This window comes from Caretta caretta, chromosome 1 (genome assembly GCF_965140235.1).
Source record: "Caretta caretta isolate rCarCar2 chromosome 1, rCarCar1.hap1, whole genome shotgun sequence".
Lineage (NCBI taxonomy): Eukaryota > Metazoa > Chordata > Testudines > Cheloniidae > Caretta > Caretta caretta.
The window spans coordinates 254,913,209-254,940,197 of NC_134206.1; the positions used below are offsets into that span (position 1 = coordinate 254,913,209).

Here is a 26,989-nt window from a genome sequence, read left to right on the forward strand (position 1 = left end):
GTCAGAGGATTAGGTGCCTAAGTACCTTTGTTGATTCCACCCTTATGTCTGACTTCTAACAGTCTCTGTTCTCCCTTGCAGCTGAACCAATTTAGCAAGAATAAAGATTATTCAGCTGTCAAACTCTGAAATCTAAACCAAAATTCAATATATGTAATATTTGAGTTATGCCCGGTCCTAATTCCTCTGTCTTTTCTGCAGCAGAGTCCATGCTCCAGATTTAAACTATACGGTCTTTAGGGAAAGCACTATCTTTCGTTATATAGTGTCTAGCCTAGTGGGGCCCTCATTGTTGACTGGTACCTGTTGCGCTATCATAGTACAAATAATAAATTTCAGCTGAGCCTGTCAAGTCTCTATAGGCATTGGACATTTTAATTTTCTTGTAAGATATGTTGTTTAGTGTTTGGTTTTAATACTCTACAAAAATGGGTAAACAAATAATTTTAACTCAAGCTAATTTAAAAGGAGTGAATGATATCCCTGGGAGGTGAAACTATGAGTTCTCAAATGGCTTGGCATTACAAATGGACTTCTCCCTGGCTTTTTTCATGAAAAGAGACCTTCCCTGAGGTTCTTGTATCCCAATGAGATGCAAAACTAGGGCACGGTAAATAAGCATGCATTAGAAATGTATTCTTCCTTGTGGAAGTAATCGGATTAGACCATTGAATGTAATCCCTTCTAATGTCTCCAAGTGATGGACACCAAAGGCAAGATTGACTGGTGGGATGCATCTCTTGGAAAAATAATCACTTATTCAACCAGGGGGCTAGGAATCACAGCATGCATGATTTCCTTCCCACACTTTCAGCTCTTACTCATCAGTTTTCTTTAGCAGAGCTTGTGTTAATGAGGAGGTACTGCAAGCATCACCATTCTTATTTTTATTATTTGCATTATGGTAGTGCTTGGGAGCCCCAACATGCACCAGGACTCCAGTGTTCTGAGAGCCATACAAACACAGAACAAAAAGACAGTCCTGCCCTCAAAGAGTTTACAATTTAATAGAAGATAATACAACCTTCATCACATATACTACTTGTCAGGTGTGCTTATGCTAATGGCATTATTTCACAAGGAGGGAGGAAGAGCTATGTATAACATGGACAAGCAGGATATGATTTATTAGCAAGAGCTACTTAGTGCAGTAAGATGACTGCTAGCATTTTGCTTCGTGGTAGGAGATCACATTGCACATGGCTCAGGAATTTTTAGCACGAAGCAAGACGACTATATCATACACTGTTATTAGTAAATAATCAAATCTTACAGTGCTTGGGCTTCACTGATGAAGTCAGTACAGCTGTAAGGATAGCTACAATAATGACAGTCTGCATTTCCTTAGCACATTCCATTGGCAGGGCTTAAAGGACTGAGCAAGCCCTACAACGCCATAGCAGTGAGCTAGACGCATGAGTAAACTGAGGCAGAGAGGCTGTGAGTGTGCTAGGGCTACAAAACAAGAAAATGGCAGATGTGCAAACAAAACCTTGGTGTGCACGTGTTCTCCGGCTTGTTATGCAATGTAAAATACAAGGACAAGTTTTTAAAAAGCGTCTCTTTAAATCCGAACATCCTTCCTAACAACAGTTTGGCGTGTTAGAGACAGACGTCTTTTACAGCCATCACTTTCCTTGGCAGTGTACAAAGTGAAGCTGTGCCTCTGTGTATCTCATGGAGCTTCGCTCCCGGAGATCAGGCTGACAAGGTCCCTGGTGGTTGACCTGCGCCCACAGCAGCACCCAACACAGTTTGCAAGTAAACGTAAGGACTATGTTCCTATTCTTCTTGGTGCAGCGGGAAAGGTTTTGCGAACCCGCCTTTCCCCCTGCGGGAAACGGGGCAGTGGATGTTGGGGAGGATGGACTGGGGTGTGGGGGAGGATTCAGTGCCTGGGGGAAGGATGGGGGTAGAGGCATTTAGAACAATTGTTGTTGTGTGGGTACTCAAAACTATTCAGCAAAACTGTAAACTCTACATATGCTGGAAACCACTTCAAGCCACGGGGTGCTGCTGCACCCACAGGACCCCGAATTCCAGCACCCCTGGATAGGGGGTATAAGGGGTCGGGGCAATGGATGGAAGTGGGGGGATTCGTGCGGGCGAGCGTATGGGGGAGGGTATCAGAGGTGGGGGAAGCGGAGCAGTGGAAGGGATGGGGAGACTGGGGGGAATGAGGGAGGATATCGAGGGTGGGAGGCAGCGCATGGAGAGGGGAGACGGATGGGGAATACGGGGGGTGGGAGGAGAGGGGAGTGCATCGGAGGTGGGGGGAGCGGGGCAATGGTGGGGTGGCAGATGGGGGGATTCCCTGCCGCGGGGGGGTGAGGATGGGGGAGGGTATCGAGGGGAGCAGCAGGGTGATCCCTTTCTTCCCCGCCCCCTTGGGCGCCTCTTGAGCCGGGGCCGCCCGCGAAGGGAGGCACGATCCGGGGAGGGCGCACTGAGGACATGGCCCTTCCGTAAACACCGTCCAGCCCTTCCCCCTCCCGCCTGGACGGTTCCATTCTGTCGGGAAAGGGGGGCTCCTACCCCCCGGAACAGAACTAAACCCGGAACCGCGGACTGGCGGAGCGGGAGGGGGATCCTGCCTCTCTCTGATTATTGCCCCCCCCCCAAGCCTCCATCTGCGTGGCCGAGTTGAGCGACCCACAAAGGGTTAACCCCCCCCCCGCCTCTCGGCGGGATGGAAGCGCCCAAGGAGCTACTAATAGTCTTGGCTAAGTGCCCCGCGGGGGTTTAAAGCCCCGACCGCGCGGACAGCTGAGCGGCAGCGCGAGAGGCAGCCGGGGTCGCAGGGTGAGCCCCCTCCCCCCATCCCGGGACTGCCCAGGGAGCTGCCCGTCCAGGGCTGGATGAACGCGGGTCCGCGGGAGCGGCCGGGTCCCTGCGGGGGGTGGGGACTGGCTGTGCCCCCCCTCCCCCAAATGGGCGGGCGGGGGGAGGCTGGGTTTTGGGGGTGTCACGTTCTGGGCAGACGTTCCCCCACTGCACCAAGGAGGCAGCTGAGCCCCTCCGGCGGCGGTGCCGGGAGGGGGTCGCTGATTCTCCCCCCCCCCCCGTTTGTAAACAAACCCCGCTTGCCCCTTGGGGACTGTCCCCCCCCCCCGCGTTGGGGCGCGGGCAGAGCCTGGGGGCGGCCGAGCGGGGCCGGCCCCGGTTCCCTTGGAAGCGCTGTTTGTTTTGCTGGGCTGGTGCCAAAGCTCCTGCCTCCAGGCGCTGCCCAAAGCGCGGCTGGGGGAGGAGCCCTGGCCAGGCGGGGCGGAGCCGCCGGGGCGAGGGGGCCTGCAGGGGGCAGGTGGGCCCCGGGGTGCGGCGGCGGCTGGCGGTGGAGGGGGAGTAGAGCCGCCGCCGCCCGGGTGCTGGTGTGTGAGGCGGGGGAGCGGGGCCAAGCTGCTCCTGCACGGCGCCCGTGGGACTCTGCGATCGGCCCCAAGGGCTGGCAACCGCCCCGCTGCGGAAAGGGCAGCGTGCCCGCGGGACGGAACATCCCCCCCCTGCCGCCCCCTGAGGGCGGCTCCTTGGCGTGACAGCCCACTTTGCCCCGCGCCTGACACACCTGATTTCGGAAACTAGCAGCTGTTAAGCAGTAGGAAGATTTGTTACCTCTGGAGACGTTAGTGCTCACCTAGGCTGGCAGAGAAGCACCATCCATCCCTTCAGAGAGCAAGGAGCACACCCACCTTTGAAAACAAGGTACCCTAGCGCAGTGGTTTTCAACCTGTGGTCTGTGAACCCTTGGGGAGGGTGTCAGCAGACTATGCCTAAGATTTCCAAAGGCATCTGCATCTCCGTTTGAAAATGTTTGTTGATCCGCACATGAGAAAAGGTTGAAAATCACTGCCCTAGCTTTGCTGAAACTGACATCGTTCTCACTGCTTGTGTTGATGGTTCTGTGAGAACTAAGAATGTGTCTTGAGTTTAAAAAAAAAAAAAACAGCAAAAAAACTTGTCTATATATTCTCGATAGAAAAGCAAGAGTGGGCTCTAGACAAGAGTTTTTTCTTTATACTAGCAAAGGACAACAGGGTACTGTAGTAGGTGTAAACTTTAGTGACATAAATGTGCTTGTATGTTAATCGTCATCCTACTTAGCAGCCCATAGCTAACTGGTCATCTATGTAAATTTAATCAACTAACAATAAACACACCAGACCTGAAGAAATATATTTGGGAGTAAAGGTTTGAAAGAAAACTGAGGAATCCCTGAAGACCCCAATCAAGAAAACTAATTGATGTTCTAAACAAATGTTTCCCTTGCTGTAGACAAAAGATAAGATGTCACACACAAAAACTTGTGTAGATCTCTCAGCAAAACACTTCCTAACAATCGAAAAAGGACTGGTGGTTCAAACCAAACAAGACTAATAACTTGTTACAAACTACCGTAGACTAAGAAGGAAAGTGAGGGAATTCTCTGTTAAAACAGAGCTTCCACTAGCCCCGACATACTGTACACGTACATATCAATGCTACAGCAGAAGTGTCAGCACCTGATGGGGGGGGGGGGGGGGGAGAAGTAGCACAAACAGAAGATGCAGTAGGCACTGGCTTGTTCTGGCAAAGGTAAAAAGAACTTAAACCAAGTGAAAAGAAACAAGACTCATCAATCCAGACTAGTAAATGTTGGGCAGAACACTTCCAAGGCCTACACAAAGGGAGCCAGCGTGGAAATCTTACTTGAACAAAACAGCATTATTTTTAAAAAATGCGCTTAAAGGCTCTATTAAAGTAAACTGACACTCCTCCCTCAAGATACCTTGTATATTACATGAACTAAAAGAAAACCTTCAGGAAACTTAAACTAGGGGAAATCACATGGCCCAGATAATATCAAAGAAGAAACCTAATATACCCAAAAAGAAAAGGAGTACTTGTGGCACCTTAGAGACTAACCAATTTATTTGAGCATGAGCTTTCGTGAGCTACAGCTCACTTCATCAGATGCATACCGTGGAAACTGCAGCAGACTTTATATATACACAGAGAATATGAAACAATACCTCCTCCCACCCCACTGTCCTGCTGGTAATAGCTTATCTAAAGTGATCAACAGGTGGGCCATTTCCAGCACAAATCCAGGTTTTCTCACCCTCCACCCACCCCCCCCCCCCCACAAATTCACTCTCCTGCTGGTGCTAGCCCATCCAAAGTGACAACTCTTTACATAATCAAGTCGGGCTATTTCCTGCATAAATCCAGGTTTTCTCACATCCCCCCCCACCCCCATACACACACAAACTCACTCTCCTGCTGGTAATAGCTCATCTAAACTGACCACTCTCCAAGTTTAAATCCAAGTTAAACCAGAACATCTGGGGGGGAGGGGGGGGGGTAGAAAAAAACAAGAGGAAACAGGCTACCTTGCATAATGACTTAGCCACTCCCAGTCTCTATTTAAGCCTAAATTAATAGTATCCAATTTGCAAATGAATTCCAATTCAGCAGTTTCTCGCTGGAGTCTGGATTTGAAGTTTTTTTGTTTTAAGATAGCGACCTTCATGTCTGTGATTGCGTGACCAGAGAGATTGAAGTGTTCTCCGACTGGTTTATGAATGTTATAATTCTTGACATCTGTCCTTGCCTACAGACAGCCCCGCAACCTGAAGCAAATACTCACCAACAACCACATACCACACAACAGAACCACTAACCCAGGAACTTATCCTTGCAACAAAGCCCGTTGCCAATTGTGCCCACATATCTATTCAGGGGACACCATCACAGGGCCTAATAACATCAGCCACACTATCAGAGGCTCGTTCACCTGCACATCCACCAATGTGATATATGCCATCATGTGCCAGCAATGTACATTGGTCAAACTGGACAGTCTCTACATAAAAGAATAAATGGACACAAATCAGATGTCAAGAATTATAACATTCATAAACCAGTCGGAGACTGGGAGTGGCTAAGTCATTATGCAAGGTAGCCTGTTTCCTCTTGTTTTTTCCTACCCCCCCCCCTCCAGATGTTCTGGTTTAACTTGGATTTAAACTTGGAGAGTGGTCAGTTTAGATGAGCTATTACCAGCAGGAGAGTGAGTTTGTGTGTGTATGGGGGTGGGGGGGATGTGAGAAAACCTGGATTTATGCAGGAAATAGCCCGACTTGATTATGTAAAGAGTTGTCACTTTGGATGGGCTAGCACCAGCAGGAGAGTGAATTTGTGTGGGGGGGGTGGAGGGTGAGAAAACCTGGATTTGTGCTGGAAATGGCCCACCTGTTGATCACTTTAGATAAGCTATTACCAGCAGGACAGTGGGGTGGGAGGAGGTATTGTTTCATATTCTCTGTGTATATATAAAGTCTGCTGCAGTTTCCACGGTATGCATCTGATGAAGTGAGCTGTAGCTCACGAAAGCTCATGCTCAAATAAATTGGTTAGTCTCTAAGGTGCCACAAGTACTCCTTTTCTTTTTGCGAATACAGACTAACACGGCTGTTCCTCTGAAACCTAATATACCCAGGCAGCCATTCTAAAATTGTTTTACCTAATCCTGCAATCTAGATATTTCCCTGATATATGTCATGTGTAGGGTGACCAGACAGCAAGTGTGAAAAATCGGGACAGGGGTTGGGGGGGGGTAATAGGAGCCTATATTTAAAAAAAAAAACCAAAAACCCAAAATTGGGACATCGGGCCACCCTAGTAGTATGGACTAATTATCTCAATATATAAAAGCAAGATTCCCTTAACCCAAGCAACTATAGAGGTATCTATGTCAGCAGCAAAATATTCCGTAGTATGTTCCTTTACATTGTTAGTCAAATTTTGTACTCTTTTAATCTGTGAAAGTCAAACTGGATTCTTCCTGAGAAACTGACCCCATCTTTACCTTATCTGTTCAATATAGGTTTTTGTACTGTGTTTATCACCATAGTCTCTGAGAACCTTCCAATAGTATGTTAAGCAATATGGCTACACATCTGTCATTTGTTGTTTGTTCTCTCATTTCTTCCCCAGAGGGAGAAACAAATGGATTGTCTTGTTAAATATATCTGTATGTATGTTTGTATTAGAGAAGGCAAGGTCAAAGAAATGTGCCTTGCACTTGTAGTAGATAGTGGTGCTGTTTGTGATAGTGCTTACTTACTGGTGGAGTTCGTTCCATGTTCTCAGACCACCCCCAGAGAAGGTTGTCTTCCACACAGACCAGCTTTACTTTTTTTGCAGCAAGTTCCACTGTGCCAAAGGAATGAAGTTGTTGACCATGCTCTCTGTCCCCGAACTTTTAACAGTGTTTTGGGTATCCTGTGTCCTCATAACAAACCTGTAAAAAGCCAGGGGAGAAGATTTTTCTGCTTTGTAGATTTAAAAATAGTTGTTGATTCAGTCTAACATCCAGGAATGAACCTTAAATTGCTGCACAATAGAATTGGCAGAAAACCACATAACCTAATTAAAATTCATGTGCAATCCACCCAAATAAGCATGCCACCAAAGGCCTTCATGTAAAAAGGGGAGTAAAATAGGATGTAACTTCAGGTTGAACCTTCTTACATGCTAGTGACTTATCAGCCTTGGAACAATCCTCAAACTTAGGGAAGGTCTACACTAGAAGCACTACATTGGCACAGCTGCACCAATGCAGCTGCGGTGAGTCTGGTGAAGACACTCTATGCCAACAGGAGAGTGCTCTCCCGTCAACATAATTACTCCACCTTCATGAGAGGCAGAAGCTAGGTCGATGGGAGAGCGACCTGAGGAGACACACTAACTTCTGTTGCTCGGGTGGGTGAGTGTCATTTTTTCACACCCCGAGTGACATAAGTTAGATCAATTGAAGCAGTAGTGTAGATCTGCCCTCAGTTTTTCTCTCAGTTGTATAGTGGGAATCCCATCTATGTAGTTGTACTATCATCTAGGTGAGATGGCAGCTCATAGGACCCAGTAAGTGAAACTGGAAAACAAATACATTTAAAAGTCTGAAAACAAACTAAAATGCTGTAAAAGAAATAAGGAAACTGAACAAGTGCTAAATTATATTTGTACTTGGCCGTCCAAAATAAATTTCAGGGAGCTTAGACTGGCTATAAAAGCATTGCAAAAAAAGCTATTCCAGTTCACATAGACTCCTAGATTAACCCTCCAGTATAACTACTGTGAAAAAGTAATACGATAATTCAACCCAGTCTATTAAGTAGAAATGCAGTCTGGAGCCCAATTTTAGCAGTTAATTACACTTTTGGGGACAAACTCTGTAAAACATCTGCAAACTAATATATGTACATTTTCCCCCTCCTCCACACACTGCACCCTGAACAATGACTGCAGGGCAGAGCTATTGCTTTCCTCCTTCTAGTGCCATCTCAACCAACAGAGCCAATTTTCTTTCCATCTCAAGCTTCTGGAACGTATTAAAAAAAAAAACAAAAACCCACCATAAATCCAAGTGAAAACCAGATCCACTCCCAAATATTGTTGCTGAACAACTATAACACCCTGACAAGTAACATGATCCGTACCACCCCATATCACATATATACTCAAGATATTGGACCAACGCATAAAAGTCACTGGGAAGAACAAATGAAAAACAAGATAGTTCTGTCCAGTGATCTTCAATACTCTATCATGTGGGCAGACTACCTCACTACACTGAATGTAAAAAGCTAAGTTTGATTCTTGCCAGCTACCCAATTGGTGGCCACAAATGGGGGGGATACAAAACACACTCTAAATCAAGAAGAGAAACTTTAGACAGATAGCTTTCTTTTTCCAATCTCCAAAATAGGAGGGAGTACAAGAGATTTCCTGGATTTATCAGGGATAATAAACATTTTATATAAAAAATCAGGGAGGAAAAACTGAGTGCACAACTTGGAAGAAAGGAGACTACATTGCAGAGAAATGATCGCACTATATAGCAACCTACGTCTGCATCAAGAATGCCCACTAATGTTTATGGATGCAGGGTGTATATATATATTATGTACATTTAGAAAATGTGAATCCCTCACCTGAGCAGTTTGTACTTACCTCTGACAAACACCTGTTGGATGAGCTAATTTTTTTTTAACGTTCTGAATTAATATTTCCAGTTTCTGCTTGTTATGCACAGAAAATATGGGGTATGGGTGTGTGCTTATTGTTTGGTGCATCTGTTACAGTAACAACATGCGAGTAATGTCCAGATCCACAGTATTAAGATCTGTGCAGAATGCATTTCCTTAGCCCTTCCCCCAATACCCCAGAGAACTTCTCTAAGAAATAAGTCTTTGCTAGCAAAGGTCATGATACTCTTTCCCTGTGTCATCTTGTGTTGGGGTGCTCGGTTTATAATTAAAAGCTTGTAAACAACTACATTAACAAAATGAATAGGTTCCTCTGTTTCATGCATACACATGCCTCTGCTACAGGAACAGGTGTTAGTTTTGAGTCACTTGGTGGTACACAGGTGTGTGCATCACTATCAAGACCCTTGGCTGTTAATATCAGCAGAGTCAAAGTCTTTTGAATGGGCATAGAAAGTGGATTCACTGCTTGTTCCATGAATGTGGACCTTCCCGCTAACTGTTGAAGCATGTAGTGGCATTGCAAGCTTTCCTCACAATCTGTTCAGTCTCTTTTTCTGGGGACAGGCATCCTCAATCTGCAGGTTTGCCAGGCACCTATTTATAACAGCTTAATACACTCACATGTAAGAGTTAACACCTGTAGTGAATATTCTACATTGTGAGGAAGAATTTTTTTTAAAGCATGCAAAATAATGCCATGTGTCAGAGGTCTAGTCAAGCACCTCCTCATGGCCAGTCACCAGACTGCTGTGAGGGAACTGAGCTGCTAGATCTTGTGTGTTTTAAGCCTCCAGTCTGAACAGAATCCAGTTGCTGCCGCCAGTTTGGGGGGCAGGGCTATCTGGCACCCACTTCTGAGAGATCAGAGCATGTGGCCCAGAGTCCCTGGAACTAGTGCTGGCTCCTCAGACTTCCTCCCCTACTAGCCCAATAACTTAAATACCACCTTTTCCAGAACTCCATGTGAAGGAGTGAGCCTTCTGGTTTACCTCTTCAAGGGGCACATAGGATATGTCTACACAAGGATTAAAAAACCTGTGGCTTGCTCAGGTCAGCTAACTCAGGCTCTGGGGCTGAAAAATCGCTGTGTAGACATTCAGGCTCAGGCTGGAGCCCAAACTCTGGGACCCTGTGAGGGTGGAAGTTCCCAGAGCTTGGGTCCCAGCCTGAGCTCAAATGTCTACACAGCAATTTTTAGACCCAGTAACCCAAGTCAGCTAACCTGGGCCAGCTGCAGCCATGCTGCGGGTCTTATGTTTCTGTGGATATGTCTACACAGGGATAAAAGAATGATTCATCTAGTCCAGTATCCTGTCTTCTGACAGTGGCTGGTGCCAGATGCATCAGAGGGAAGAATCCAAACAAGGCAATTACCGAGTGATCCATCCCCTGTTGGCCAGTCCCAGCTTCTGGCAAGTGATAAGATGGTACAGGTTTATAACACAGCTCTTGCTATTAAATTGAGAACTAACATTTATACAAAAATGCTTTCAGTGTTGTTGTTTAGTTTAAAATTATGTTATCGTTATTGTAAAAAATGTAATAAAACTAGCACCTTCCATATTCATCCTAACCATGCATTGTCGTTGCATTCAACTGAAACCCCAAAGGCGAAGCCATTTAATTTAAAATAAAAAAAATACCAGGTTTTAATAAAAATAAAGGTTTAAAACTAATAGTTGTGCTAAAAGCACAAAATGGGGGAATTGTGGGGGAAATTGCTGTTAACCTTGGTGTTGAACCTGACCCCATCCCACTCTGTGACAAGACCTATGCACTATATGCAGCATAGGCAAGAGCGATAACGCAAGAGGCCTACAGGCCTGCATCCTGTAAGACTTAGCTTAAGCTAAGAGCATTTGCATATGCTGGGCCGTGGTATTTTGACCCAGATAACAAAGTAGGCCAACCTCTAGCCTAGCTCAAGTCCCTAGCTGTCCATTATATGCAACCCCCGCCCCCCGAACCTGCAAAAGCCCTGAGACAAAACGATGCCACAAGCAAACTGCAGATCTTAATAATAACAAAGTGCGTCAGCACAGTGCTAATTATAAAACTGTTTACTTTGGCTCCTTATAAGGCTTTATTAACAATGCTTAAGTAATAAAAAAATTAAGAAAATGTATCATTTAACTTAAATGTAAAAAACTATATAAGACTGGTGGTATAGGGGCAGAACAGAGAAAGACCAGAGTAGCACCTGCTTGTGGCCATCTCTGTCTCCTTCTCCCTGCATGCTTGTATTCAAATAAAAAAACCTCAAACTGTTTGAACCGAACAGATGGTGTGACTCGTTTTCCACAACAAATGTAACATTAATTTTTTATTAATAGTAACTTTATTTTTTATTTTGTTTGTTTTTGTTTTTTTCCTCATCTCATCCCTGGAGAAAACCTTTCCAGTTCAACGCAATTATTAGTCTGATTCTGTGGCTTGCTCCTTTTAGGTGAATCCTTTCACATTTCAAGATCCATGAAGAAATTGAATGTCTTTGACAAGATGTATTAATTCCCTCCCTCCCTTTAAACATAGCTCCAGCTCCTGCCCCTGTAACTTCAGTAACTTTGTGGGAGAAAGGGGTTGCTATGACCAAGTGCAGAAACTAAGGTGCCTTTAGAGTGCTGCTCTACACCTAAATTCATCAGTAGGGGGAGTGCTTTAAGGAGTACCTTTTAAAGAGTTTGAGAGCTCTGCTTCTGATGCTCCTCACAGCACAATACCTTCTGCGTAAAGAGTAGATTAGAGGTTGATGCTGCTGACGTTAATCTTTAATTTTCATTTAACTTCTTGCAGAATCGAAAGTTTAATTCTTTGGATTTGTACAATCCTGTACATGTTACAAATTAAGCAGTTAACTTCACAAATCCACTAAACTTCATAACACCCTTATAAAGTAGGCAAGCATTTATCCCTGTTTTGCAATGTAATATTCAGTGCTCATAACAGTAACTATTGAAATATTGCTGCTTTTTGTAAAGAAATCTTTGGAAAATATGAAGTGCTAGAAAATGTTGATCTTGTAAAATTATTTCTTTCTAGGTTCTGTGTACTGTACCAAGTGAAGTGACTCAAAATGCCCCTCAATGATGACCAGAACAGTGATTTTGATTCTTCAAGGCTATCTGAAAGCACAGCTTCTTCCAGTGACTCTGAATATTCAAGGCAGAGTTTTACTAGTGACTCTTCAAGCAAACCCAGCTCCCCAGCTTGTAAGCAGATTTAACCTGTAAAATAGAGATATAGGCTATATTTGTGTATTTTCTTGGGTGTCCCACGCATGTAGTAGGACTTGGGATTTATAGTTGGTACTTCAGAGAGTGTTAGGAGAAAGGCACAGCTTCTTGTTTAGATCACCACATCTCCAAGGGGTACAGTCTGCCACCATGAAGCACAAGCAGATCCTTCGTATACATGCAACAGTTGTTACTACTTCCTTCTAAAAGAGTAACCAAAGTTTGCCTGGCAGGACATTCTTGTCTTGGGTTATTCTGGCTTTGGCTTATAGGTTACAAAATAGTACCATTCTGTCCATCCACCAAATGTTGCTTCATGAACAAAGGACAGGATGCCTCCATTTTGTCTTTAAACTTCAGAATTATGAAATCAAATCAATAGTGTTGTGACTTTGTTTCATTGAACAGTAAGAAGTCAAAACATAAAATAGGTGAAGCAAGTTATTTTGAATGACTTATGAGAATAAATACTACTGTACATAAAAAGCACTTAATTGTAGAACACTTCACTGATGCTAACAAATCTTTTTCGTATGTATACATTTGTCTGTTTAAAAGTAAACTTGTTAATGGAACTGAAAGTTTGTATTTGGTATGTGCCCTGTCCTGTATCACTCTTCTCAAAAATATAGTTTCCAAATGTGAAAAATAAACTACAGAAGTTTATTTTAGAAACTTTGTGAGCAATCACTCCTTCTTTCAAGTAAGAATGTGGTATGTCCTTCGCAACATAAACTCTTCAATCAGAGACTTGATTAGTGGGGCAAAGACACTGTAGCATATGCTATGGAACAGAAGCTGCATATCTCAAAGTAATGAGTTTAGACTGTGGTTACAATGATTGTGGAGAGAAATGCATCCATTTGCTCAGTAATAACATGCAGCCTGTATGCGTGCTTGCTTATTTTGACTCTTATGTAAAACCTGCCTGTCCAAAACTCTGGGTTATTTAATGGGTCCTGTGTTTAGTGTGAGAGGGGAACAATGGCCAAGATATCAGAGTAAACTACTGCTCTTCAAAACATGCCATGAGAGTCTTCTACCTTCCAAAGATGAGCTGGGAGGGTCATTCATTTTACCAGATCATTTTAAGGAGATGCAAAGAACTATCAGTCTAGCTAGCTTCTCATAAATTAGTGTCCAGTTAACAGGAAATAAAATATCATGCCTAACTATTTCCATGTTTGGTTTTTGCAGTCCAATCCATCTTTTAAAATTGAACTTACCTACAATTGACTTGTGGCTCTCATTTCCTTTCCTTCATTACAGCAACAAGCCCTCCAAAAACTGTTACATTTGATGAATTGATGGCTGCTGCAAGAAACTTGTCAAATTTGACTCTAGCTCATGAAATTGCTGTAAATGAAAACTTTCACATGGAACATGTAGACCTCCCACAGAACAGGTAAGTTACCCTTTATAAATTTTGCAGAAACTGATATGGGGTGTGTGTGTGCACGCAAGGGAAATGGGTCTGAGGGTACACAGCCTGCAAAGGTGTTCCACACTTAATGGGGAACTGTCAAGGCTGCAACATTGTGGCATAAGTGGTACAATTTGGTAGGTTTAACACATTTTCTTCTCCTGGAGCATATGATGCTCTGCCTTATCTGCAAGGGGAGATATGTAAGCAATGTGGTATGCACTCTACTTTTGGAGTCCACCTTTAATGTTTCTTGCCAATCTAAGATCTCTGTGAAGGGGTGGGGGGCTAAAGTTGTAGTACTGCCGTGTGTATGGCTTTTATCTATACAGCTTACTTAATAGCTCAAATGCTGTGTATAATCTATATACTCATCTCAGTAATGAACACAGTACTCATGCTGCTCTGCAGACTAAAACACTTCTGGGAAGTTGGAGGAAGAAAGGAATAATTTACATACCCAGTTTAGACTACAGTGGGAATGTTGAGAGATTATCATTTAAAATGGAATCTGGCCATGCTATTGAGCCAATTTTTACAAAAAATACAATGGGATTATTATTGATGATAAGTTCTTTTATTTGTATATAATATGCCAAAAAATGCTTCCCCCAAAACATATTACTCAATAGCAACAAGGTAGTGGAATTTGTTTAATATAGAGTTGGGATAAAAGCCTTTTATACCCAAATACTGAATTTCCAACACCACTTTCTGCAATATCAGGATTTTCTTGGGAAACCTCTCATTTTAATTCTTAATCCTGCTTAGTTTTGGGGGGTGATAACCCGGGGTCCAAGGGTGATCTGGTTGCAGATATAGATCTTCGAATTAGCAGATGTGATGATGGTTCTCTACCGAATCATTGGACTGGTTTAAGATTGTGCGTGCTGGTTGTTTTTGTTTTTAAACTCTGTTTACTTCTTTAAATCTTTTTGTGCAAATTGATTTTCCAGCAGTTTGGAGGGTAGAGTGAAACAAATTGTACATAAGGCATTCTGGGATCATTTGGAGTCAGAACTGAATGAAGATCCTCCAGAATATCATCATGCTATCAAGCTCTTTGAAGAAATTAAGGAGGCAAGTTAGTTTTTATTTCCCCCCCTTCACACCCCCAGCATTGTGTTGACATCATAGGCCCCATCCTGCAAATGATTCCATGTGGGTGGACCCCCACTGTAGTCAGTGGGATACTTCTACGTGTTAGTTGCAGGATGGGGATGTGATAGAGTACTATAGTATGCCTAGAATACAAAGTCAGACATCAACTTTTCAAATAGGATCAAGATCTTCCCTTATTACTGGAAATCCTGGTACCAATTCATTAACTTTTTAGTAAAGACCTAAGGGTGTTTCTGAAAGGTTGCAAAGGTCTCAACCAGTAAGCCAGTAAACTTGTCTTCACCAGCTTCTGTATCTGTATTCTATTCCCTTTGGCTGCTTTCTCCCATCCTGCTAAATAAAATAGCCTTTCCAGATTCGGGATTTGCAGTCAGGCTCTACAGTGTACCCTTGATGTCTTCAGAAAGCTGCTTTCATTTCATCACCGTTATTAAGGGCTTGCTGGTCTCGTGTTGCTGCACTTATTGACATGTCTTATGGCTTTTTGGTTTTGTTTTTCACTTCAGACTCTTCTTTCCTTTTTAACTCCTGGAGCGAACAGGATTCGAAACCAAATCTGTGAAGTCCTGGATGCAGATCTTATAAGACAGCAGGCTGAGCATGATGCTGTTGACATTCTTGGGCTAGCTAACTATGTCATCAACACTATGGGGAAATTATGTGCTCCAGTAAGAGATGATGATATAAAACAGTTAAAAGCAACTGTCAATATTGTAGAATTGTTCAGGTTGGTGTTTGGCTACTTTTCATATCAAAGTTTTGTTTGTTTATTTAGAAAATATCAATTTGACAGACAAGGTGTTTGGGTGGAGAAGAAAGGAACTCAAAACTAACATTAAACTGGAATAGCGGGCTAAGCTAAGAAACTGCCGAAATGCTTTCATTTGAAAGAGGTGTTGGTTTAGAGTTTAGTAACATGGTACTTCATTTAAGAGTTCTAATTGTTTTGGGTTTTTCACAAGCATATTTTTTCAATGGTGTATGTTAGTGTTGCCATACCCTGAAAAGTGTCACCATTTTTAAAAACAAAAACGTCATGCAGTTCCATGTGTTTTGTGCATGCTTCCATATCAAACTTACTTATTCTTACAAGTTAAAAGGTGAGTGTTCTTTTTTAGAACTGGCAGGGGGGGAAAAATGTACACTCCATCTGGAACATGAAAGTGAAGCTCAGTTCTTTCTATGTGTACCATTCCCTTTATTAAAGACTTCACTCTTAAGGTTTGATTCACAAATCTGCATGAGCCTCAGATGTATTAGCCCTGTAATATTAAAAATAGTTTCTTGCTGTATTATGTTTTTGCTATCACTTAGGTATACCTACAGGGAGCAAAGTGGTTGAGTAGGAGGGAATGAGGTGTTTTGTTTTTATTTTGGCATAATCAGAGTTGCTAAAATTTTTTAAATTTCAGTTTGCTTTGACTCCATATTGCTTCAAAACCTTTCTGTTATTGGTCTATGGCACCAGTGTCTTGATCATGCAACATCTTTGCCCTACTTTTTGTAACTTACACCAAATATCTCAATACATTATTTAATTCTCCAAAATGCTTTGGTATATAAACTACCATGTGCTAGTACTTTCTCTTCAGTACTTGGAGCCTGTTCTCTAAGGTGGAAGGACTACAAAACAAGTCAAGTATGTAGGTGTACATCAGGCTGTTCAAGAGCATATGAGCTCATCTTGAAACTTCAACCTAATTTCTTCTGTGATGTTGCACTGTAATTTTGTCTTTGCTTTCAGACAAATATTCCATGTTCTGGACCTTATGAAAATGGATATGGTTAATTATACCATTCAAAATATTAGACCACAGCTTCAGCGTAACTTGGTGGACTATGAAAGAACAAAATTCCAAGAAATTCTTGAAGAAACACCAAGTACGTATTACGATGTTTTCAGTTAATCAGATACAGTGGAAACCATTAAAACCAACCTTTCTCTCTGTTACTATAGATATCTGTTGAGCAAGGCACCTGGGGGCAAATGTGACCATATCATACCTTTATATGATAACGAATAATTGTGAAATGCTGACTTTATTGGTACTGCTGTTGCAAATTCATTAGACAACACCACAAGTACTCCTTTTCTTTTTGCGAATACAGACTAACACGGCTGCTACTCTGAAACCTGTCAAAATGATACAGTTTGTGAAGAACTTGTTCCTGCAATCAAAGCATCTGAGATCTGATTAAAACAGTTCTGCATACACAGGGTTCAGTTTTATCTTGCAATATATGGAACCACTCTCCTGTGTATCTGAAAATCTGCTCCTGCTCATGTGCACATGTGTAGCTGGCTTTTCCAGAATACATGCCATTACATGCTATGTAATTGGTAGTAGGCAGAGGCAGGATTAAGTCCATAATGAAGCATAGAACAACAAAACCTATTCTCTAGTGAAAATAAATGTTTAGTTTAGTTTAGATGTTGTAAAGGCAAAAGTGAGTCTTGTTGCACTGTAAAGATAATATAGCTAAATCATTGTTAAGAAATTTTGGAAGAGGAAGGGAAACTGGTGACATTGATGGCTAATGCACTAGACTTCTGAAGGTTCAGATATCTGTATTTAAATCTTGCTTATGGCTCCAGTGCCACGAGTCTGCTATGGGGTTTTTATAACCTGTCTAGAAGCTTCAGCTGGTCACCTGTGTTGGCTAGGTGAAAAAAGCTTGGGGGAAAACTGACTTGAGCAGACTTAACAGTTCACTGCAGTATATTTAGAGATCGGAAATGGAGTTGTCTTGTTCACCTTCATTATTTGTCAATATGCTGTACACTTGCATGGAAAGTTATACAATAAACCTGTGCAAAATTTTGTTCTTGTTTAGGTGCTCTGGATCTAACAACAGAGTGGATAAAGGAGTCAATAAAAGATGAATTGTTGTCTGTTTCTTGTGAAACCTCTTCATCCCCTGGTGCTGATGGTAGCTCTAAACCAAATCTCAGTCCTACTCTGGTGCTAAACAATGGCTACTTGAAACTGTTACAGTGGGATTATCAGAAAAAAGCAATTCCAGAGGTAAGAAGTGAATTCTCATAGCTCTTCTTAAATTATCCCAGTGCCTCAAAATGTACTCTTAATTCTAATTGCATGAAAGTACTGGTACAGCAGTTATGCTGTTCATGATGCTAGATGTCGTGGAACTCTCCTGGAGGACTTCTCTTGCCAAATAATTCCACAAATTTCGTAGTTTCATAGCAGCATGCTCCATAATCAAGGAGCACGTTCCTGGTAAGTATCAGTTGCTTGTTGTTCCCTGCATTACAATGTCTTAGTGCTGACGATACTATATGTGTGTGTATGCACTTGTGTGCATGCTCTCTCCTCCAACAAAGTAAGCAACAGCCTTACTAGTTACCTTAACTGTGAGAAGAGCAAACTAATGTTAATGGCTAGAGAATTTTCTCCAAGAGTGAATTAATAGGACAGCAGTTTATCAGTTCACATTATGATCTTCTTGCCATGGACAAAGGCAGTGCATCCGTTCTGATATTACTGGACTTCCCTGTAGCATTTAAGACATTTGACCATGGAATCCTGCTGTCCTGCCAGAAATAGCAAGTATTAGCAGGTTCCTGCTAATAAGAGTTGGTCATTCCCCTTGGGCCATATATAGAATCATGATTGGCAGCTGCTTTGCCATCTGGAGAGTCCTCCAGGGATCAATCCTATTGAACTGTATGAACCCACGAGAGGAAAATGGTAAAGCAGCATGACTTAAATGGTAGCAATAGGCAAATGATGCCTAGCTCAGTTACCTGTACAATTAGTGGTGTGTTTAATCTATCTGCTAGCTGTCTAAGTACTTGGCTGAGAATAACAATGAATGAAGACCAGCTGGCAGCAGTTAAACCCAGAAAGACTGAAGTGATGCTGGTGGGGAGAAAGGAGCATTTACCAACTCAGTAACCTCACTTTGAAGGACATGTAGTGTTAGAATGTGAAGATTTTGCAGCATTCATATTCACCTGAACTGTTTACAACCTCTGAATGCCTTTATGCCCAGAGCATTAAAACATGCCCTCTTCTATCTGAAAGACAAGGTGGATGAGGAAATATCTTTTATTGAACCAATTTTTGTTGGTGAGACAGACAAGCTTTCGAGCTGTGTAAAACTCTTCCATCTAAGGTTGGCAAGAAGACTGCTCATGTTCCTGTCAGATTTGTACTTCTCTATCGAGTTGCATGCATATGTGCGCTCTAGGCTTGATGATCTTAATTCTCTTCCTATGAACGAAAACTGTAGACTAGGTTTTTGTAAACAAAACTTTAATGTGGAACACTGTAGCCTTGCACTGATGAATAATTGGATGCAAAGAGCACATGAACCCAGTGTTCTCTGTGACTGGCTCCCTGTTCCATACTGGGTTACAGTCAAGGCTTTAGACCCCTGTATGGCATTGGCCCAAGTTCCCTGAATGACCACCTCGGCCTGTTTGAGCACCATCTCTTGTGACAGCTCCATTCCACTGCAACAATGGCACTGTCCTCCTCAATAGTGAAATCTCTATGCAACAGATAACTGTTCGGATATAAGTGGCCCGTTAACCTGGAATTCTCCGCAAGAGATCAGAATGCTGCTAAGAACCTCAGAACTTTCGGAGAAAATGGCCAACTCACTACTTTGACTTAGCCATCCCATAACAATGCACTATACCTATCTTTAAGGAAAGGGGTAGGAGTGTGGGAGAAATCCAGTCTCTCTTGACTGGAGGGAAGAGAAATATATCAGAACATGTAGGCCCCAGTCCAGCATAGTATTTAAATAGTCTGAGTAGTCCCCATGAAGTAAATGGGACTACAAGCATGCCTAAGGATAACTCTGTGCTTAGATATTTGTCAGGATCGGGGCCTTAATTTTTGGAGAATCACTTTGATGTCACAGTGATAGGGCTCCATATAAGAAGCTAGATGAACAGTCTCATTGTGATACTCTAGTAGTTATTTTTCCATTGCAAACTGCTGAAAGAGTAGATACACCTTAAAATCCACCAAAGTGTCCTGTTACGAACATTAAATTGTTCATATACAACAGATGTTTTATGACTAGTTACTGTTACTACTTGGAGCTGGTCAAAATATTTTGAATTTTTAACGACACAACCCACCTGAAACTATTAAGTCTTCTTTTTTGAAACCCAGTTCTGTATACATTGGATATGCTCTTCTGCTTAGTGTGGGTGAATTTGTTTAGTCTGAAAATGATTAGCATCATCCTGATCCTGGGATGCTTCAGGGGCTTAAGTGGCCACCTCCTAGGACTGTCCTGTGGACAGCAAGCTGCAGCCCCTCCTCCCCTTCCCCCCCACCACACACTTGGGCTCACAAGGGAGGCTTCTGAAGGCAACCTTAGGTCAGTCTTCTGCAGTTTGCACACTGAAGGAATTCTCCCTCAACTGTGTTCAGGACTTCTAGGGCTCCTTATGCCACTATGGCCCTCCTTACTTTCTGTAAAAGGGCAAGAGTTGGGGTAGGACTCATCCATACATTTTTCTATTTCTTGGTTATTTAAAAAAAATTGTTTTTTTTAAAGGAACTGTATAATACTACATATGCAAGGGGTTGGCTATAATTACTGTGAATTTCTTGACTCTTGAGCACTGAAATTTTCTGCTGCAATGTTGCATGAAAGTAGCTTCTCCTCTGCCCCCCTCAAATTACTTGTTAGGACATTAGCTTAAGTCTTAACTTGATATCACTTACAGTAATCAATGTTGTTCTAATTCTAGACGTTAATAACAGATGAAGTTCGTCTTCAGAAGTTGAAAGAGAAGCTGAATGAGTTACAGATTATAGCCTGTGTATCTCTTATAACTAGCAATATGGTAGGCCCAGCTATTGTGGGCTTACCTGATTTTGCTGACAAATTAAAAAGGATTTCAGCTGTTCTGCTGGAAGGGATGAACAAGGAGTAAGTTTTTTCTCACTCCCCCCTCCCATTTTAAAGAAAAAAGCCAGTTGGCTCGTAACAAACTTTACTGATTTATTTATTTTTACAGAAATAGTTAACATGTATAGCCTATGCACCTTGTTACTGACATGACATGATAGTAATAATCCATTTATTATGTATCACTCTTAGACCTACATGTGTACTAGTGAAAACAGTTGCCTGATGCAGTGCAATGAAGTTTGATAACTCCTGCGACCCCCTTCTGACAACAAAAATTACTACATGACCCCAGGAGAGGGGAACAAAGCCTGAGTCCAGCTGATTCCCACTGCTCTGGATAGAAGAACCAAAGTCCAAGCCCCACTGACCTGGACGGGGTAGGGGTCAAAGCCAAGTCCAACGGCTTCAGTCCCCTCCAGGGGGGCTGTAACCTGAGCCCTGTTGCACAGGGCTGAATCCCTTGGGCTTCGGTTTCAGCCCCAAGCCCCAGCAAGTTTAAGCCAGCCCTGGCGACCCCATTAAAATGGGGTCATCACCTAAGTTCCCTGTAAGCTGTGCAGCAAGGTGCCTTTCCCCCGGTCCGGCCCGGTCCAGGCCCACCGGAGCTGCTGGGGAGAGGAGCCCCTCCCTGTGCCAGGCCCAGGCCCATCAGAAGTGCTGGGGCTGGAGAGAGGAGCCCCTCCCCCAGCCCAGCCTCGCAGGAGCTGCCGCAGCCAGGGAGAAGTGCCTCTCACCTGGCCATCGCAGAGCCCTCATCTCCCACACACCAACTCTCTGTCCCAGCCCTGAGCAGGACTGGCTCTAGGCACAAGCAAAGCAAGCACGTGCTTGGGGTGGCACAATTCCAGGAGTGGCATTCCGGCTACCGGTTTTCTGGGGTTTTTTTGCGCTCGTGGAACTTGGGGTGGCAAAAAACCTAGAGCCGGCCCTGGCCCACAGCCCCCTCCCACACTCCAAACCCCTCAGCCCCACCCCCACCACACATCACCTCCATATTGGTGCACATAACAAAATTAATTCTGCACATGGACCTAAAAAATTAGAGGGAACACTGGTCGTGTCCCACTTTGGGGTCCCGACCCACAGTTTGAGAACCACTGGCCTAGTGCATCCATATAGTTTAATTCTTTTTTACAATTTAAACTTTTGTACTGAAAATCTGACACCAAATTCAGTGTATAGTGTTGAAATTGCTCCACTTATGCACCATTCAGGTCGGCACAGACTGGCAGTGCAAGCTTCATCATGTTGCTCTGCCAATTGCTCCAGCCTTTCACATTATTTATTCAGTCTCTGGCTCCTCTGCTGCAACTGCCACTAGTGCTACAAATTGTGGTGATTGTGTGTGTGTGTGTGTGTGTTGTGGACACTGCCCTATATGGACTGATGTTAAGAATAGAAACGTGGTTCACATATGCCACCAAACAGCTGTTTGGTTGTAACAACTCTGTCAGTCATTACTTGGGCAATTTGTACTGTGGACAGGTTCAGCTAAGTATACTTAAGTATTTTCCAGGACTGGCACCACAGTATTTAAGTGCATGTTTAACTTTAAGCACATGTATTAGTCTCATTGAAGCCAATAGAATTTAATCATATGAGCAGTCTTCTCTTCCTCCTCCCTCACATCCCTGCCAATGGGATCTACTCTTATCCTGGGGTGGAATATTTGTGTCTTATATCTGGAAAGCGGACAAAGTTTGCAAAAATCCACCTGGCTCTCTTATTTTATTGGAGATGACTCATTTAAAAAGAAAAGGGAGGGGGTGTGTGTCAAAATAGCTATGTGACTGATGTTACAAGAACTGTTAGAGTTAAATGCTCAAACTTTTTTTTCTTTTCAGAAAATTTGATTTGAAGGAGGCTCTGAATACTATAGGTGTTCAGATTTGCAGTGAGGTGAACAGGTCCCTGTCTGAGAGAGGATTTCCCACTCTTAATATGGAAATTCAAAACAGCCTAGTGGGTCAGATCTGTAGCATTGTTGAAGAAGAAAATCCCATCAGCTCCCTGATTGGTTAGTATAATTTATGTGGTTCTCTGGTTGTATGCATAATTTTTTTAAATAAATGAAGGCTAATGGCCCATCCATACTGTAAAAATTAAATCGCTAGAGTTAAAGATTGCCTAATTATTGTGAAAAAGTTAAAATGAAAGTAACTTTCTTACAGTAAATATTGGGTCATAAAGTGTGCAAACCTGTGCTGCTTCTATTGTTTATATTAAGACAGTCTTCTGAAAGATTAGTTCGGGGCGGGACAACAAAGTTAGAAAGAGTCCGCAAATATGAGCAGAATGCTCTCAGTGATTCTGGGATGTTCTCTGTGAACCTAGAAGTACCAGGATTTCAGGGGGGAATTTAATTTATACCTAACTGTGGATTGTGTGCACCAGTGGAGGATCTATCTCCCACAACTCCAGGTTTAACTCAGTCTTAATTATAGCCGTGCATCTATTTCACAACATAAATCCTATTGCTCAGTCTGAAGGCTGTCCCTCTACAATGGGAAACATTTGACTTTGTTCTAAATTAAAACTGAAGGAGGAAGGTAGGGAAAGGTAGCATTCAAGATGTGTCTCTGCTTATTTTGATTCTTCCATGTGCCAGTGTGTGAAGTATTTCTAAGGCAACTGTGGCTTGACGCTTTGGATTTACATTTATATGGTTTGTTCTATCATGAACTCAGTTATCTTTTCTGTTTCAGATAAACGAATCCAGCTGTATATGAAAAGCCTTCTTACTCTTCCAGGCATTCAGAAATGTATGCCTATGATTCCAGGAGGCCTTGCTGTGATTCAGGTAGAGATAGAGTCTATTGGATCTCAGTACGCAAGCATTGTGAATTTTAATAAACAAGTGTATGGACCATTCTATGCAAATATTCTTCGAAAACTGCTTTTTAGTGAGGCACCAATGGGGAAAACAGAAACTGGTGATTCTACTAATTGAGGAAAAAGAATGATCTGGTTGTGCATCCAGCCCTTTTCCTTCACAGTGTTTATTACAAAGATATTGTGAACTCTGTTCCCTCAATGTGCATAATTTACTCCAATGACTGTTACCGAGACAGGGACAAACAGAGGTGTATCCAAAGGCAAATAGACCCTATAAAGTGTGTACAAGTAAAGCTTCCAAAATTCATTGGAAGGAAACTAATTAATATATATTTTTTCATGAACTAAATCTGTTTAATGGATTTTAACACTCATTGTACCTGATCACTGTAAATGTCTTCTTCCTAAGCAAGCATTTTTGACTTAGTGTAGATTTGGAAAAGTACCTCTTGGTTTTACCACCATTACAATTTAATCAATGGAACTCTTTGCACTCTTCTTAAAAAAAATTACTAAATACATTATGTATACTGGTGCAGTGACATAAGATGAAATTTTAGTTCATATGTACTTAACTTACAGTGCTCTATTGGTGACACTACATAACTGAATATGGATCACTTCTTGAAAGACTTAGAGAGGAAAATATAGTGTAATTGAACTTGTAACAAAGTAAAGAATGAAATTAGGCCAAATTCTGATCCCAATAACTATATCAGGATTTTACCTATCTTTCACTAGCGCATGCCAACATTACTATAAATGGTGTTAAGTGTACCAGTTACAGAGTGAATACGTCTTGCAAAATAGAAACATTTCAGAATTTTGTCAAATGTAATCCAGCAATAAAAGATAAGTCTAACAATTCTTTTATTCATAGAAAACTAACTTGGGTGCTGACTTCAATTTCCTTACACAAACAAATGGTTCTAAAAGTTCTCTAATAGAGGTCATATTGTCCTTTAATTTAAACATTTGGGGGCCTAATCTGCTTTTTATACATGTAGCAGTTGCGCCTTTGATCTTCAGAGATGCTTAAGCACCTCTGAATTGGGACTTTAAGCCTTTGATCTTGAAAGCATTTAAGCACAAGAGTAGCCTTACTGACTTCAAGGGAACAATTTGTGCTTAAAATTAAGCATGTATTTAAATATCTTACTGGATTGGGGCCTAAATTTTGAATGTGAGTAGTGATTTTGTTCACTGACTGGATATTTCAATTTTTTGGGTCTCAAGTTCCGCAGCCAAAATCTGTCACTAATCACTTTTGGAAATTTAAGCCAAAAGCTATTAATTCCATACTCGTTAGGCAAATGCTGTAGCCTAGAAGCTGGCATGATGCAAAGCCGCTGGAGACCATAGAAAGACTCCCACTGTCATGAATGGGCTTTGGAGCAGGCCCATTGGGTCATTGGAGTCTTGCAGAGATTGTTGGATTGGACCTTTGATATGGGAATAAACTTCAAAAAATCTACACAATATAGACAAATTATTTTGCATATCTCACATTACTAGATATGAGTGCTGAAATATTCAGTGTAAAATGTTCCCATCTTGATCAGAGTTAATCAAATATACTCAAAATATATAATTGTAGTATTTGTGACTGTTAAATAGTGAATTAATCCTATTTTTAAATGTCAAAAAATGTAAACTTTGGCTGGTACAAGTTTCCAGATATCTTCCTAGTGTTTTATATACAGTATATTTTTATTTAAAAAATAAACTTTGCCCATATGGGATTAATGTGCCACACACAATATATAGCACAACTAGTGTATCTCCCATGAAAATTTAAAATAGCTGGGCATTAGAAGCACTTTGGGTTTATAGTCCAACCTCCTTTTTACAGAATTAGGTTGTGTTTTTGTTTTGTTTAGCAGGGAAAACATACTTTTTAGACAAGAGTTTCTCAAACTGAGGCTGGTGTCCCAGGAAAAACAAAGCAGGACTTATTTTTAACTTTTTTTGGATGGTTTCCATGTGGGACTAAGCAACAGCAGACTCATGTATTAAGTGCACACTCTTCTGGATTCATGTCAAAAGCTACTACTGACATTCTATCAATGTACATGTGGGGGTGGAGGGAGGCTAAAAAGTCTCAAATTGCAACACTTCTCAATGACTTCTGACCCCATTTCCTCTTTATGCCATGTTAAAAATATTGCACCAAATAGATGAGTACAGTTTTTAGTCTGAGAAACTCAAAATTGAAAGGAGCTGTTACAGTGTAACAAGTGTGCCAGGGAAGTGGTATATTCTTGTCTTCATGAATATGGGACTTCAGTACATGTATCAAGAGAAGAATATATCCCAAAAGCTGAAAAGGGAAGTTCTGTTAGTAATTCCGTAACCTTGGGAAATCCAACTTTTCTAAATTTGTGCTTTGGGCCTAAAGAAAAGATTTTATGTTGAAAATGTACAAAAAATTGTATTGTAACTTTCTTATCATAGCAATTTACCTTTCTAAACTTTCTAGTGTAAAACAGAAAAATTTACTCTGGTGAGATCAGTTGGAGCATAGTTTATAAACCTCTGGTCTAAAACATCTGGGAAATTGTCACTGTAACTTCCCACTAGAAAATGAGAACACAATAGTTCGTTTGCATTGATGTGACTTTTTTTTTTTTTTTTTGAAGGGCATTTTATAGCATGGTATAGGTTGGAGATCACTTAAACATTACAATTAGGATATATTTTAATAGTGCTTTGGATGTAGATGTTTCCTCTAACTTCATCTGTTGCATGCTCATGGATCAAATGTTTACCTCCCGTCTAAATTTTGCTTCTTGAAAATAGACAATTATGTAGCAGTAGCTTTATTAGAAAAAGTACAAATGAATTTTTGTGGTGTGCATTTGTGTTGTTTTGGTTTTGTATGCATTAAAAGTCTGTTTGTAGTAAAACTTTGGAGATAAGTCATTCATGCAAGCTGGTTCTCAATTTAAATATAATGCAGTCAGCTATTTTGATACATTATTGCAAAATGACTTCTGTAACTTTTCTCGTTTTTCAAGGAGTCCTTCAGGAATGTATCCTATTTAAATAAAATGGAAGAGCAGTTTTAAATGTAGTTGTAGAAGTGGCTTAAAATAGCACGTTCTGACTCAAATCTGTTTTCTAATTATGTATTGTGACATACCAGGTGCATTCCAGACTAATGAGGAGCTTTATCATTCCTGCCCTGCAAGCCTGGGTGACTTACAATGCCTTGCTGAAGTAGCTCCTATCAGGGTCGTTCACAGACACCCTTCCAACATACAAGCCACACCCTATGTGTCTGTGTAACTGCAGGCTGCCAGCGACACTTGAGTTACACACTGACTCTCACCAGCCTTAGTTTATATGGCAGGGTGACCGCAACACACCCCCAGTCCCAGGTTTCTCCCCAGAAATGTGTCCTGTACTGCCCAGCCCTCTCCTAGATATTATGTAGTATCTTAAATCTG

The 26,989-nt window shown here is 41.9% G+C and overlaps 1 protein-coding gene across 6 annotated transcripts; it reads left to right on the forward strand.

Moving 5' to 3' along the window:
- Positions 1 to 1,645: 1,645 nt before the first annotated feature.
- On the forward strand, positions 1,646 to 26,446 carry TCP11L2 (t-complex 11 like 2). Of its 6 annotated transcripts, none has more exons than XM_048832115.2 (11): positions 2,730 to 2,802; positions 10,306 to 10,453; positions 12,066 to 12,235; positions 13,529 to 13,664; positions 14,639 to 14,762; positions 15,311 to 15,531; positions 16,549 to 16,685; positions 17,640 to 17,830; positions 20,542 to 20,723; positions 22,550 to 22,722; positions 23,411 to 26,446. In XM_048832115.2, the coding sequence occupies exons 3-11, from the start codon at positions 12,100 to 12,102 to the stop codon at positions 23,653 to 23,655; spliced, it is 1,545 nt and encodes a 514-aa protein (XP_048688072.1). In that variant the 5' UTR covers positions 2,730 to 2,802; positions 10,306 to 10,453; positions 12,066 to 12,099; the 3' UTR covers positions 23,656 to 26,446. The 6 variants fall into 6 exon arrangements, with proteins under 6 accessions (XP_048688098.1, XP_048688064.1, XP_048688108.1 ...); XM_048832131.2 differs by having other exon boundaries at positions 2,788 to 2,802; positions 10,352 to 10,453; XM_048832141.2 differs by lacking the exons at positions 2,730 to 2,802; positions 10,306 to 10,453 and adding an exon at positions 1,646 to 1,767.
- The last annotated feature ends 543 nt before the right edge of the window (positions 26,447 to 26,989 follow it).

Coding starts and splice junctions, on each gene's coding strand:
- TCP11L2 (XM_048832141.2), top strand. CDS start 12,100: ATGCCCCTCAATGATGACCAGAACAGTGATTTTGATTCTTCAAGGCTA. Junction 14,763..15,310: donor TCTTTGAAGAAATTAAGGAG/GCAAGTTAGTTT, acceptor TTTTCACTTCAG/ACTCTTCTTTCCTTTTTAAC. Junction 15,532..16,548: donor AATATTGTAGAATTGTTCAG/GTTGGTGTTTGG, acceptor CTTTGCTTTCAG/ACAAATATTCCATGTTCTGG.